The following is a 15,801-nucleotide window of genomic DNA, read 5'->3' on the forward strand; positions in this document are numbered from 1 at the left end:
TTGAGCCCCCCTGAGGCTATCAGGGATGAATTCGCCCCAGGACTTTTTATATACATTGAAGTGCTTATCTTAATTAAGACAACCTGAAATGAAGCTCTTGCAGCTGAGGATCTGTGGGTAGCAAGCCTCTTCTTCTTCTTCTTCCCCTCCACCTCCCTCCACTCCCCAGGTCTCGATCCTTCACTCCAAGGGTTTGGACCGAGTAGCGCACACCAACAAGGGGAGTCTACGGACTGTGGTAACAGCACTCAACGATATGTTGCAGTCAATTTGTTTGCTCGCAGCTCTCTCTGCTCGTTTCTTACGGGAGGGTGGATCCAGAAGTATGTAGAAATAATAAGACAGAATATGGGAATATTTAAAAACTAGAACTTAAAATGCAAGGCAAGCCTGAAGATTCCATATACTGTAGTTTACTATATTCAAATCGTAAAGTCATTCCCCTGTGTCAAATAATACGTCAGATGCAAACAGCTGACAGCAAGAGGTTAGAGGTTCTGAGAGGACCACGCTTCTGACTATCTAGTTGAGATGGTTGCCAAATGACTTTGCTACCTGTGGTAGGGTTCCTTCAGATTTTATGAATAGAACCGAAATTAGCCTTCGTTCGCTGCGGTTGGGATACTTAATTGTCAGTCGTATATTTGCAGCCCCGGTGTTTTTCATGGAATTGTAATTAAGATTTCGTGCTGTCATTATCGTGCAGGCCAAATTTCACAGTGCCCGCCAATTTTCGCAGTTAGTCCCTGCAGCACTGTTTTACCCCCTGAAGAGCAGCTCTCCTGCCACTTCTCCATTTCATCTCAGCCTGTGCCAGGTGACCATTTGGAGAGACTAATCTTTTTTTTTTTCCTGGACGGTCTCCCACAAGCAATATGCAGTCACTGGTCTGATCTGTTCCTGTGGCTTCTGTACGATATTTCGGCCAGACCCGTGCTTTCTCCTGGTTGAATACTAAGAACGGTGCAGGCTCGGCACCTGTTGTTGGCCACGGACCTAAAATTGGTTTGTAAGGTGTTCGGAGTAGAAGTCAACTCGGCTTGTGTGTGGATGCTGCACATGGGATCGCGGAAGTCTCTATCACACAAATAAACATCTCTCGGGACACGCAGGGGACGTGTGCTTTTGAACTTCCAGTGGCGCACAGTAAGGATCCACCTTTATTTATCTGCTTAAAAAGCAAAGACGATCCTGGAAAATAGATTCTTTTGGATAGGAGAGACTTTACGAAGTCCTATATTGTGATAAGCGCATGTCTAGTGTTCGGCTGGAGCGAGGAAATTCCAGTTCTGCTGAAGATGAGAGCGCAGGAAAGTGCCTACACCATGCTCCCGGAGTGTTCTGGTGGTGCTGTCTCGCCCTGCCTCTGCCTTGGGTGCAGCTGCATCCCTCTGGGAACGCGCTGCTCCCCACGCAGCCGCCCACCCACGCGTCCTGCCTCTCCCGGCCGAGGGCACTGGTTCTGCTGTTGGCCCCAGGACCACGAAAAGTAGAATCTGCCTGTGCCACGTATCTGTCCAAAGGTAGCTTTTAGGAATGTAGAACCTATTAACTATCCGTATTAAATTATGATTAAATATGGAAACCATAATATAGCAGCCGGATCACTCATCTAACAGGCAGCCATGTTATTTTTAGGGATGGGAAATTCTGAGGTGAGTCAAACTGCACCTAGTTGTGTTCAGATATTTCTTTTCCAGCCAGCAGCTGGCTTTCAGGAGGAGAACTCCTCCTGTTGACAGTCTGGAACGCAGACGGTAATTGGCAACCGCGGTAAGATATTTCCTGCAAGTGCGGCTGTCGCACTTGGTGAATGTCGTTCCATTTGGAGCCTAATTGAAAACGGAAGAGGGAAAACTCAGCAATTATTTTTCCCTGCGGTACCATATTTAATATTCTGATTTCATGGCTGTCTGGCTACAATGATTAGGAAGAACATTTTTTTCTAGTATTTACAGTACCACAACAGTGCGTCAGGAGCATCGTGTAACAAGGGAAGGAACTATTATGTTAAAATACACACCGCTTTAAAAACGTACCCAGTTGAAAATAGGATGCTGTTGGGTGTTGCATTTGGTGTAGTCAAGAAGGTAAGCTTTGCCTTGGCTTTGGCTTTGAAAAAGCTGTTTGGGATGAAGAAAACAGCCTGGGACTAGAGAGGCTTTAGCAGGAATGATCTGCAACAGCAGAGATAACTCTGCAGCAAGGGCATTTTATTCCTAGAGCTGTACTGCCGTGCGACGTCCAAGACACTGTGGTGATTTTTGCTGGTGGGGAAATGGGAAATATGTGTGTGGTTGCTCATGGTTGTATAGTCCTTTAAGTGAGAGAAACTACTGAGTGGGACCAACTCTCGTCTGATAACCTCTGTGTTAGGTGGGGTGGAGAGCAGCGGTATTTACAACAGGATGCTGCTCAGGAGAAGTACGTAAGGACAGAAATTTGTTCAAAATGTCCCATAATTTTGCACAGAGAGTTTGAAGAAGTACTACAAATTTAACATGTTTGCTTGTTTTTTCTTTTTTCATCAGACAGTATTACTGAAGTCTTCACTAACATCTATGTGACCAGTTTTGGACCTGTTTCAGATACTGATATGGTGAGTTTCCGAATCTTTTGTGTATATGGTAAATAGTGTAAGATGTATACTATTAACTTTCTTTAAACCTGTATTCTGCTTTTACTTATTGTGGACAAATTGGGAATAATTTCACTGAGGTCAGGAACCACCAAATCCCAGTAGTTCTAAAGATGGAAATAGGTTTATAGACCTTACAGGAGAAGTACGCTTGTATTAGCTGTTTAGTTGGGATCAGTCAATCTTCTGATTGTCCCCACTGACTGCACTTCTGTTCACATTGTGGAGAAGTCTCGAGATGGGTGAGATGGGTTCCTCTTGGATGAAACTAGAGCGAGAAGTGCCCTGTAGGAGCACGCTGAATGTCAGCAACAGCCTGAGGGACCTGACTGGAGTCAGTCTAAACTAAACTCTGAAAGGCGTTGCTTGGAGTTTGGGTCATCAGCATGATTGTGGTGTTCTACAGATCTGTCCTTCAGAATGTGCACCATTTAGTAACTGTTTAAAGGCAGTCAGTGACATTAAAAAGAAAGAAGCTGTCAGAATATTGCTCTGGTTTACAGTTTTTCGTGAAAACAGCAATGGATAAAACTCTGAGGTGCTTTGTAGGCTCCCTGCAAGTCATACACTGGTTAGGGAGAATGTGTCACATTCAGGAGAAAGATCTTCATGGATAGAACAGCTCTGAAAGGAAAGAAGGGAAGGGCAGTCTGAAAGTCACTTTAGCTTCCCTCGCCATTCCTGCAAGAAATTATTTCCTGCATGAAAGTATTTTTTGAAGTGTTTTGAACATCAACAATTATATATCAGATGTATAAAATGCTACCTACGTGTATCTATAGGTATTAAAAATGGATATTTTTGAAAACAGGCAATATTTACTTCTTCTGTGAAAACTTCCAGGTTATGCATCATACCAAACAGGAAAGATCTTGCTGTTGCAAGCTAGGTTGCAACAAAACTAAATATTTCATGGTACGGTGTACTTTTTAATAGCTGCTTGCTCACTGACTAACGGGTAGTCATAGCTGTGGGGAGTATATTCTGGATTTTTGTGTTCCTTTTTTTGTGTGTGATAGTTTCGGTTTCCAAGCTTTGCGTTGATTGTGATGAATACATGACTGAGGCTTCACATAAAAAGCCATTTTGTAGGAAAATGAGCAATTTATTTTCTTTCTGTCGCTATATGTGTTACCGATTCTCTTGAGGTGGGTTTTCCTAACGATGTTAAGTTTCTGAAATTATTCTTATTTTAATACTGATTATGATAAACAAGTATCCACTGCTATGTACAGAGGTGATATGAACATCTCCACCTGGTTAGTCTAGTACCTCGAGACTTCTCAGTGTTCACACTCCCAGTATTCCTGTGAAATGGGGAGATGATATGAACGTTTCCAAGACGTGGTACTGAGGCATGAGTAGACTTCCCTGAGGCCGTGCAAGTCATCTGTGCTTAAATGGGAATTCAATGAAAAGCTCCATGCGCCTCATCCCAGACTCCAGAAACACCTCTGAGGCCGGCGTGTAGACGTGTGCAGGGCACAGACGGACGCGACGGCGCGGTACGGGGTCCGGCCGGCCGATGCCACCGCTCCGACAGCTCTGGGCAGGGGTGTGGATGGAAACGGAGGGCCGTGCGTCGGAGCGGCAGCTGGTACTGCGGTGGGCAGATCTGTTTGCAGACAAGTAGATAGGTAAGGAAGAGCAGTTTGATACTTACTCCTACAAGTTTCAGGGTTAATTTAGGTTGTTCAGTTGATAATTATAAAATCATTTTGAAACGTATGAGCAGTCAATTAGAAAATTTCAAGAGATGAGTTTTGCAATAGTAACTTCCAAGCTATCACATATTCTGTGGAACATGAAGGTGACATTAGAGTTTTTACCGTGAGTACTCTTTCATTTAGGTATTGCATTACTGAATTGATAACGTAGACTACTATACAGAGGGTTTACTGGTATTTTCTTCTGTAAATGTTGGAAGCCCTGGAACATTCTCATTCTATAAGCTTCCTCTGTAAAAAGCTTCACTGGAAGAATAAGTTTGACTCTTGCCCATATTCTCCTAAACCTCCAGACGATCCCAAACTAAATCTGAGCTCTTTTCAGGAAGGTTCGATCCCAACCTCTGAGCTCCTCTGCTTTCACGGTGTGAGCAGTGAGGCCCTCGGTCACATCAGGATTTTAGACTGAACACCGTGGTTGCCCAACACTCTCATTGCTGCCAGTGGGATTCCTTCCCCTGGGATTTTTCATAGCAACGAAAGTCAGCAGATGTATGACTGTACCCCTGTGCGTTGTGTGTTTGCCAGTTTGGGGTTTTGTCCCCTTGGTCAGCATCTTGTGAAGAAGAACAGCGCTTAGGTGAAAAGCCGGTTGAAAATGGGAAGAGGACTCACTGCCATGGGAGATGGGTAGCATGAGTTTATGGTGTGCAAGAGGGAGGCAGCCCACTGAAAATGCTGGGTGGATCAGAGCTAACGACACAGTGGTCACATAGCAGTGTTGATCCACAAAGTCAATAAAATGTCATTCTGACCTTTGCTGTTGTTGAACTGATAGCAATTTGTGAGGTTTCTGTTTTCCTCACCAGGTGTAGTAGTTCCCATTAATGATAATACAGCATCGTGTGCAAGCTGTGGCTCAGTACGTTTGCTAAAATGGAGGGTTTTATTTATATTCCAGTATCAGAATTTTGCCAAAAAATTATGAAGTCCGGGTGGAATTGATCTTTGACTGATTTTAGGCTAGCTGAAGTTGTCATTGGTAAGTTTAGGAGGTAAAAGCTGAGGCTGAGACTTTTCTCCGAATAGGTAAAGAGTCAAAAACTTTTGATCCTTGTTGCGGATTAACATTTTGACGAAGTTGAGAAGATGGTACTCTCAGTTCTGCCCCAGATAGTCAGCTCCCAAATCTGTTGACTCTTGGCCAGAACTCTGCTGCCAACTGTGCTTCAAATAAATGACTAAAATGTTGATGTATCTATATTAGCTGTGTCTTAAAAATGTTCCTGTAAGTCAACCACGGCATTTAACGTCGAAGGAAATGCCAATAGACAACGGGAATTTTCAACTTCATTTTGCAAACTGATGAGAATCAAGGAAGGCAAACCAAAACACGGGATTAAATAGATTTTAATTCCACTGTTCTGTCTGTTTGAGCTGTTCTTTCTCCGAAATGTTGGAGTTCAGTGTTGTGATGCTATGCCTTATAGGCTTCCAGCCAGATCAGTGATACAAATTTATAGTGACATTAGCCTGAGAGAAGAAAGGCTGAATTGTTTAGAAAAATGAACGAACCAAAAATTGAACAGAACAATTGAAAAACAAAGCATATCTGAATTTTCTAGAGTTGTAAGGCTAAATTATGATTAAAGAAGGTAATTAAAATATTTGAAATTAAGTTAAAATATTTACTATTTGAAAATTCTGAGGTGAAGGATAATTTTGGTTGGTTTATGATTTGTAGGAGAAAAAAATTAATCAGTTTTAATGTTTAATTTATTTTACTTCACTGTTTTTTTCAAAATTAACTATTTTAAGTCTGGTAGATTGATGTATCTCTATGAATATCTATGCTGCTAACTCTGAGGTACTTCTGCAACTTTTTGTCAGACTTACTTTCATTCCAGGCTCTCCTGACACTTTGGCTTCTAAAATTTCCCATTCAACCTTAAGTCCTGATGTCCTTGATAGGAAAAAAAATATAAAAAATTAATGAGAAACATATTTACTCCTCAAGCAATCGTTATTGTATGGAAGACAGAGCATACAGGCATTGAGAGGTCTGCTGCGAAGAAGGCTTTGCCAAGATTTGGCCAAATCTTGCCTCGGAGCAGCCTTTCCAGCTGTCACTGGAACCGTCTTTCCCGCTTCCCTACAACACGCAATGAGTAGGTGGCAGGACCTGAAGCAGTTTTGCTTGAATATTAAAGCTAACAAGCTTTCTAACTTTCAACCTTAGTTTTCATTGTCTCTGGGGAGTTTAGTTCACTGTGGTGACGTCTTTGGTTTCCCCTGTTTGTCTGCACACAACATTTTTTCCTAGTTTCTCGATGACAGACCTCTATATTTTCACTCTAGAGTAAAGAAACGGGAACATTTCCCTTTAGAGATGGTCATACCCAGCTAGTTCATCGCCACACACACTTCCATCTTGCCAGTTTTCGATTAAACTTTCAACAAGCACTTCTGATTTTTCAAAGATAGCCAGAACAGAAATTTTCAATGAAGGCTGAAGGTCGAATCTAGCAATGACCGAGAGGATTGTTACAGCATCTCTCATACAGCTGAGAACGGCTCTTTGGAGAGCGTGGCTGAACTGGGAACCATGTTTCTTTTCTTGTGTCTGTTTTTCAAATTTCCTCATTCCATTTGGTATTGCAGATTTTGCTTTTTTCTATGAAACTTATTTTTTAGCTATTTCAAAGTCTAATTATTAGCTATGGTTCCTTAACTGGAGAGAAGCTTTACAGGGTATGATATAAGATTCAGGACAGAATAAGGGAATACATGAAAATATATATATTTTTTAACAAAGATTGAAAAAAAGCACTGCAATCATTTTACTGTAGCTTTTGTTTTTACCTCAGTAACAGAAGACTAAAGAGTAAAAGGCAAACAGAAATGATAACTACATTAGCTTTCTTGGGTTTTGGGGAGCATTTAGGTTGTGTTTTTATCATTGATATGTTTCTGAGAAGTCAGTAAATTGGCTGCTCCATTCCCTTTTATGATAGGTTCAGGTCATTGCCTTTGCAGGTTAAATCTATAGACTGGAATTTGGAGGAGGAGATCGCTTGCAGGATTTCTGTCCTTTTACCCTGTTGAGAAGGCTTGTTCCCCTGTGCAGCATCCCACCATGTGGACCAGTATTGGAGATGGCTTTGTCCGAGCCCTTCACCGCCACCAGCTCTCAGCATACCTCTTGTCTGGATCCCTATCCCAGACACCAGGCGTCTGTTGTGTCTCAGGGCTGCTCTTTCTCCATGCCTGAATAAAAAAGGAGGAATGAGAAGTGTTTGTATTTTCAGCGAGAGCGGTGTGAGTAATATCCTATAGTCTCTTTTGTAAGTAATCCCTGTTCGTGTCTTTCACCTTCCTCTCGCATCCCTCCTCAGTGCTTATTTCAGACTCGGAGTTCATTCTGCATCAGGTCTATGGAAAGAAAGAGAGAGAAAATCATGCAGAGAAGGTCCTTTTCATAAGTGGGTATGAATAGGAAGACGTTCTCTTCCCTAGACACTATCATTCAAACTGGTTAAACACATTTTTTCCAGATTTTTTCCAAATACTTCGTGTTTAGATTAAATGCTTAGACAAAAACGACTGAAGTTGGCAGACGAAGCAGAAATAAAAGGCTTGAAATGGCTTCATCAAATAGGGGAAAATCATGTTACAATTCCCTAGAAATATACCACATATTCTTTGTAGTATTAAAGGATCTGCATACCTGGCAGGCATTACTTACGTGTTTAAAAATGAATACATATTCCTTTGAAATGCAGTGATGGGGTAGTGTTGAAGTTTTTAACAGGGCTGTTAAGGGTTTTAATAAAAAATAACCAGCAGTGCAGTTTCAAACCACAGCCCTCCTTCATCAAGGAGTTTATTCAGAATGTTTTCAGGATTTCCATTCACCGGTGTGTAAGATCTGCACCTCCCAAAGACCAGAAAGGAATTTCTGGCTGTCTGCTGTTTCCTTCTGTGTTTTGTCCGCATCGGAAGGTAGGTTTTGGAAAAGAGCGAATGGACTGGGTTGATACATCTGTGCGGTGAGACTTGGAGCTAGCGAAGCGCTTTTACAGAGCTGGAGGAGTCAGTGCTTGACATGGGAGCGTTTGGGTGCACCTGCACCTGGGGAGGAACAACCCCATGCACCAGTACAGGCTGGGGCGGACCTGCTGGAGAGCAGCTCTGCGGAGAGGGACCTGGGTGTCCTGGTGGACGACAGGGTGACCATGAGCCAGCAGCGTGCCCTGGGTGCCAAGAAAGCCAATGGGATCCTGGGGTGCATCAAGAAGAGTGTGGCCAGCAGGACGAGGGAGGTTCTCCTTCCCCTCTACACTGCCCTAGTGAGGCCCCATCTGCAGTGCTGTGTCCAGTTCTGGGCTCCCCAGTTCAAGAAAGATGAGGAGCTACTGGAGAGAGTCCAGCGGAGGGCTACAAGGATGATGAGGGGACTGGAACATCTCTCCTACGAGGAGAGGCTGAGGGAGCTGGGCTTGTTCAGCCTGAAGAAGAGAAGGCTGCGAGGGGACCTAATAAATGCTTATAAATATCTGAAGGGTGGGTGTCAGGAGGATGGGGCCAAGCTCTTTCCAGTGGTGCCCAGCAACAGGACAAGGGGCAATGGGCACAAACCGAGGCACAGGAAGTTCCGTCTGAACATGAGGAAGAACTTCTTCCCTCTGAGGGTGACGGAGCCCTGGCCCAGGCTGCCCAGGGAGGCTGTGGAGTCTCCTTCTCTGGAGATATTCAAGACCCGCCTGGACAAGGTCCTGTGCAGCCTGCTGTAGGTGACCCTGCTTTGGCAGGAGGGTTGGACTAGATGACCCACAGAGGTCCCTTCCAACCCCTACTGTTCTGTGATTCTGTGATTCTCTGGGTGTTTTTATTTTTAGAGAAGAGATAAGCAGAAAGTGAGATGGAGATGGTAGAAACGTTGCCCAAACTGGGAGGCAGGCCTAGGTGAAGTCAAGCGGTACGGGAGTGTACGGTTGAGAATGATGGGGTTTTATGGGCTGTGCCATTTGCACCGTGCAGAAATCCATCCCACAGAGAACGAAATGACCAGGACAACAAACTCATGATGTGATCTTCCCGCTGTAAAGCTAATTTCAGCATTCACTCCAAAGCTAGATCCATATGCTTAGTGAGGAAGTTGGGCACATCCGTTTGCAGGAGTTCCATCACAACCTTGCACTCATCAAACCCACAAGTACCAGATTATAGCAAGAATGCATATACTGAGCAGATTGTTGTGCTTTGAATAATTGCATTTTTTGAGACTCCTGCCTTAAACTCCTGCTTGGTTTTCTGGGCAGTGGTTCTCATACTTAGTTGCATACCAACCATGTATTCAACAGTACTAGTTACCCACTAACAGTGTTCATGTTTTTAAGCTAAACTGGAAGAAAAATTGCACATTGCCTTAAGGTATATGTGACACCATGAATGTGCCTTTTAAGAACTAAAATTAAGAGATTACACTAATGGAAAAATAAATATTACTATGAAGCCCCTGTATTGGCTAGGTGAGGTTTAGGTCCATGAATCTTATGTGTTTGTTTTGTCAATGTATCAACCACAGTATTTCGTTATGAAATCAATAGAAAGGTATGTGTGCCATTTTCCCTCTCCTTATTTTTAATTTTTTTTGTATTTGCCCTTTTAAAGTTTTACATTTTACAGTGTTTAAAATCCGCTTTCATGGTTGTATTTGTGTGTCAGTTAATGGCTTCGACGATGGTCGAGAAAAAGCCAAACTTTCTTTAGAGAACTGACTGAGAAAAATCTTTGCAAGTTGGGAATCAGGAACTCTGGCCTGAACTATTCGCTAAGCAGAACGCTGTGTTCCAGAGGGTGATTAATAAAATGTTCAGTCTGCTCCATGACAGTGCTGCTTGCTAATGGCCACTGACAATTCTGGAGATCTTTGGACCACTTCCATCTTTACTCCCGATGCAAAGGCTGCCCAAGTCTGCCAGCCACGAGCTGAGAGGGTGAGGGCACATTTTCTTTGGTCTGAACGTTTCCCATGCAAACCTGGCCTTAGCAGAAGGGATGACTGCCATGTAGCGAGGAAGGGCTGATCATTCTCAGGTCGGTTAAAGCTTGTCCCAGAGTTACTAATGTCTTTCTTCACTGTGCTTGCTGTTATGCACAACAACTGCATATTAAAAGAAGAATGAAATTCCTTCACCATTTCATTTTTCTGGCCATTGAACTGGCAGAGGCTCGAGTGCTTAGCACAGGAGTAAGAATCTCATCGTCTGTGCCTAAAATTTTGTATAACTGGTATAATACATATTTGAAAGATTATTTTTAATGGTACTGTGTTAGAGTCTGGCTGTGAAGGCACCATTTCAGACACAAATCAGTAGGAAGCATTTGCTTGGCTAGAAATGATCACAGGAGCCCTTTGTAGCCCTGGAAGCATGCTCTCGAGATTTCGTGGAGATCCTACACCACGCACTGGCGAGTGGTTTGCCAATGCCCAGGTGCTTTTTCTAGAGTCCAGATTCATGTTTCTAACAGAATGTCAGTCTTGCTTGGAAAGCTAAAAATACACAGCATTTACCACCAAGTGGGGTATCTATGGAATAAGAAATAGTTGCCCAAACTTTCTGTAATATCTTTTGATAAATGCTGGCTTTATAGCACATTGATTGTATTCAAAATGCTTTCATAGTTTCCTATTTTTTCATTTGTTTTGTATGATAATCATCGTAGGGTTATTCATGATCGTGAGCAGAATAGATTTGGCTCAGGAGGGAAGACGGGATCAGGGAGCATAGCACTGGGATGCAAAAGGCACGAGTTGTATTTTGCTTTTCATAACCACTCTGTAAATGGACTGGGGCAAGTTAATCTCATCTCTGTGCCTTGGTTTCCCTTCATAAACAATTGAGATCCCAATGCTTCTCTGAAAAATGCACTGAGGTCTACAGAAAGGTTAGTTATTTATGAACTCTGTGAGATTTTACTGCTGTTGTGGTAAACAGAGGAAGGTGCTCATGCTCATTCACACCAAGCTTTGGTTTATTCCCTGTTTCCATCTTCTAAATGGGATCTTCTGCGAATAAAGATTTCCAGCATGGATTGGATGGAGAGATTAGAATTACTGGTGGATCAGTCAGGGGTTTATCAGTGGGATCATCCCAGCAGCAGCTCAGATTCTCTCCTGCTCCCTCCGCTTCCTGAGCAGCTGCCATGCATCAGATGTGGTTTTCTGAAATGTTGCCGTTTTGATTTAGTGGCATTTCATCTCTGCTTTTTTCCTATTTTATGTCATTTGTAATTCTTTTTATATATGTTGGAAGACAGTGAAGAAGCAGGACCTTTGAAATTCTTTATTGATGGAAACATTACAAAAACTTAAGATTTATATTCTAGTCATTTGTGTGCAGGGATATTTGTCAAAGGAGCCTATGGGACTTATCACTCACTCTGGCTGGATTTCAGCAAGATTTCAAAGTCTTACTCCCTCAGGCTCTTCTTTCCACTTCTTTGTACCTCCAGTATCAATGTCACGACACATGGCCATGATTTATTGGCAAAGCCCCTCAGACAGAAACCACAAGGAGGCTTTTAGGGCAGGTGTCTTCCTTGCATTACCTGGTATTTCTAGCCAGAAACTCAATATTCTACCTACCTCAAGCACACTGCTCCTGCTGCTCCTGATCCTCCATGATTTTATGCTTTTTGTGACTTTCCCTTGTCTACAGCTGAACTGATAGATAACTTGGAATTTGTAAATGGAATTTTAAGTCACGCAATATTTAGCAAATAAAGCAACATATCAATCAGCAAATGGAACAGGACAATTCAATGTGATCTGTCACAGAGAAATGGGCAAATTATTTGTCATGAGTCACTGCCTCTGGCAGTGATGAGAGACGGTGGAATATCAGGTATAGTGTCAAAGAAATACATGCTTTAGAAGTGCATAATTTTGTATTTCACGGATATATTTACTAGAATATTATTGGAGAGAATAGCAATTGGCATCAAAGAAACCCAAGGAATTTAATTTTCAGTGTGCTGTAGTGTTACTTTTATTTAATATTTCTTTGAGTAACTTTATTTAATATTTCTTTGAGTAATTTTTAATTAGAAAAATGACTGAATTGTGTTCTAGTAATGTAAGACCTCTCGATACAGCTACAAATTGTGCTTGTGGTTTATGCCAGGTTAGTTTAGAAGTATCCCGCTGTATCATTCTAAAAAGATCTCCGCAAGAGCCTGTCACAGTTCCTAGTGACGACTGCAGTCTCTCCTTCCCCTGCCAGGCTCCTGCAGGGAACAGAATTCTCTTTCCTTCGTTCCACATGCTCCTGGACTGCGGCAGGTCCTCGCAGCTCCCTGGCTGGTGGAGCAAAGGGGCTGAGCAGGGCTGTGGCTTCTCCCCGCCTGCCCAGCATGCCTGTTGTACCACCCGGTGATGGGCTGAGGGAAAAGCCAAGCCTTGCTCCGCAGCACGCAAGGGAGCCGGCAGAAAGCGATGGGGGCTGAGAAGTTGGTGGTGTTGGGTTGACGGTTGGACGTGATGATCTTAGAGGTCTCTTCCAACCTTCATGGTTCTATGATTCTAAGTTCCTTGAAATCATTTTTATATTGAAATCACTCAAATATTTTATATTGGGTGAATTTTATCAGGACTTGTCCATTCAAAGATAATTTACTCAAAAATGGTTTACCTAAACTGTAGCGTTTGCAGAGTAGTTGCAGTAGTACAGACTGTCGTAACATAATAATGTTTGAAAATCATGGGTCCATCTTTCACCTGTCCAACGAAGCTGAAATTGCACCGAGGCAGCATTTGCCAATACACAGAACACAGTTTGCTTCCAGCGAAGTTCCTAAGCTCTTCCATTTCCAATTTACGTGCTGTGCTGACAGTGGCAAACCACTAAATCCATTTACAGCTCCAATTTGAAGTTAGCTGATGCATTTACGTCATCAATGTTTAATCAGTCTCTTGCTTGTTTGCTTGTTTAGAACAGCGGCACGGCCCAGCGGATGGGACCCCCAGCCCTGGGTGGCACAGGGCTTTGCTGGCATCCTCATCTCCAGACCCTGCTTCCTGCCCAAGATTAGGCAGACAGCATGTGTCACCCCTTACCCTCAGCTGTTGTTCCCTGCCTATGTACTTCTGTGAATAAAATCCGAACATCTACAGAACCTTACTTTCTCCTTTGGACAAAGCTGTCTCACATCATTCTGCCTGGATGTGTCGTACCCTTTCTGGGCAGCCTTGTTTCCTTCCTCCGAGTCTCAGCTGTTCGCCGTGCTCTTGGAATGCGGGGTTACTCGCCTTCACATTCCCTGGGTCACACGTATTCTGTGTATCAGGTACAGAAATCTAAAGATTGGAAGGGTTCGATGTACAACCGACAGCTAGCAGTCATGATGGAGAATGCCATGCCCTTCATAAATTGACTTCCTATTTATCATTCTCAGCATCATAGAAATTTGTGGGATGGTTGTTCTCCCTTGGCAGTTTTACCCAGGGAACTTTCACAACTGTAGCTTTTCTGTTTTGGCCCTCGAAAGGTAGATGAATGTTTCATTGCGTTGAAAAAAAGCCCATCTTTGTTCCATTACAGGAATACACAATAGACGTTTTCTTCCGCCAGAGATGGAAGGATGAGAGGTTAAAGTTTAAGGGCCCAATGAACATTCTTCGACTGAACAACTTAATGGCCAGCAAAATCTGGACCCCGGATACTTTTTTTCACAACGGGAAGAAGTCAGTGGCTCATAACATGACAATGCCAAACAAGCTTCTGCGAATCCAGGATGATGGGACTCTCTTGTACACCATGAGGTAAGCCTCTTCGTCTCTACTCAAGCTATTTCTCGATGGGATTTTTCTAGATAATGATTAAATACAGTTCCAGGAGGACTCTCCTTTGTTTCATTTCTGTCCCAGCAGGAAGAAAGCTGGGAAAACATACGCTTTGTTTCCAGCTCTGTTGCAAGTCTGTTGGCTGATTATGAGTTAGGTCAGTTTTGCTACGTGCTCCTTGGTTTTCATACCTCTATAAGGTATTAAAAAATACTGACCACCTGCACGGAGGGCTTTGAGACCTTCAGGTGGGAATCACTGTGTGAGGATCGTTAAGGCTGCTCCAAATCTACCAACTCCATCCTAGAACAATTAAACCAGTAGATGACTTTTGCCTGCTGCGTCACCCATTGTACAGACCATGTGAGCCCTTAAGCGAATTAATGATTAAGATCAGTGGCAATAAAAAATAAAGAGGAAGAAGAAAGGGTTATTAAGGCCTCAAATTCTTTCCAGCAAGAACTACAGTGAAAATATTTCTTACTCTATAATAACTGTTTCTTTATATCTAATTACAATATTTTACTTAGAGTTTTAATTTTTGTATCCTGTGCATGATTAGCAGCTAAGATAAGCATTTGGCTGGTAAAATGTATTAAATTTCCTTAAAAAATAATTTTTGAAAAATTGTAAATATCACGTATCCATGGGCATAAGCAGCATTTTGCTAAGACTGATTTCTTCTTCAATTACTCTTTTTGCAGTAATACTACTTATAGGAGTTCTTTGGAAATTTTTTAATCCAAATTTCCAGAAACTCCTGGCTTAGTTTCTTTTCTTGGAGAATATTTAGTAAATTGAATTTGTTGTGAATATAGACTTAAAATCCCCAGCCTAAGTAAGAAATAAAACGTGAGCTGTAGAGCAAACATGCACGGTGCGCTTTTTGCCATGCAGCCGTGCCAGCACCCCGTAAGCCTGATTCTCCGTGCGACACCCAAACCCTTCTGCCAGCGAGTGTTGGTGGGCAGGCTGCTGACGATGTCGGATGACGTGGTGATTGGAAGGGCTCAGAAAAGTTTGCTGGAAATAAATAGAGACCTTCATTTATAGTATTTTTGCTTGGCCTCAAATCAATATTTGAGCACAGGTCTGTATAAACTGACTGAAATTCTCTCCCTCCAGAAGGTGTGATAATCATATGCTCGCAATAATAAGAAGAAATAATGTTTGAAATCATTATGAAGAATTTTCTTTTAGAACATGAGTTGGGTCATGTCAGCTAGAATTAACTGAGCATTTTCATGACTTGTAAGTCTGTTGCTTCTGAGGGTAGGAGATTGATGTATGAACTGTTTCCGTTGCCTGGATTTTAAGCAGCCATTTTTATCCGTGGCTGTTGAAAATGAGAGCGTGGTTTTTGTTGGAGGCTCATGCAGCTCTTCGCTGACTCTTCGCTCCCCTGCCCTTGACTTCAGAACGACTTTCCTGGGGAGTAGGGGAGCAGAAATATGGAATATTTCTGGGTGGGAGGGTGGGAGGACATCGTGGGGAATACAATGGCTGTGAACCACTGGGAGTACCGGAGGACGTAGCTGGTGTTTCAGGCTGGATGAAGAGGAACGAAGACATGCAGAAAAAAATGTCCACTGAGAGGAGACTTACTGGATAGGAAGGAGAAACAGATTTATTTTTTTTTAATTAAAAAT

The 15,801-nt window shown here is 42.7% G+C and overlaps 1 protein-coding gene across 1 annotated transcript in view; it reads left to right on the forward strand.

The window, feature by feature from the left end:
- GABRA2 (gamma-aminobutyric acid type A receptor subunit alpha2) overlaps positions 1-15,801 on the forward strand; it is a 68,653-nt gene that overhangs the window by 26,110 nt on the left and 26,742 nt on the right. The window contains exons 3-4 of the mRNA XM_075422045.1: positions 2,532-2,599; positions 13,911-14,131. Coding sequence (XP_075278160.1) covers positions 2,532-2,599; positions 13,911-14,131 — 289 coding nt within the window. The remainder of the gene's footprint in view (positions 1-2,531; positions 2,600-13,910; positions 14,132-15,801) is intronic.

The sequence above is a fragment of the Opisthocomus hoazin genome, chromosome 5, assembly GCF_030867145.1.
Source record: "Opisthocomus hoazin isolate bOpiHoa1 chromosome 5, bOpiHoa1.hap1, whole genome shotgun sequence".
In the NCBI taxonomy this organism is placed as follows: domain Eukaryota; kingdom Metazoa; phylum Chordata; class Aves; order Opisthocomiformes; family Opisthocomidae; genus Opisthocomus; species Opisthocomus hoazin.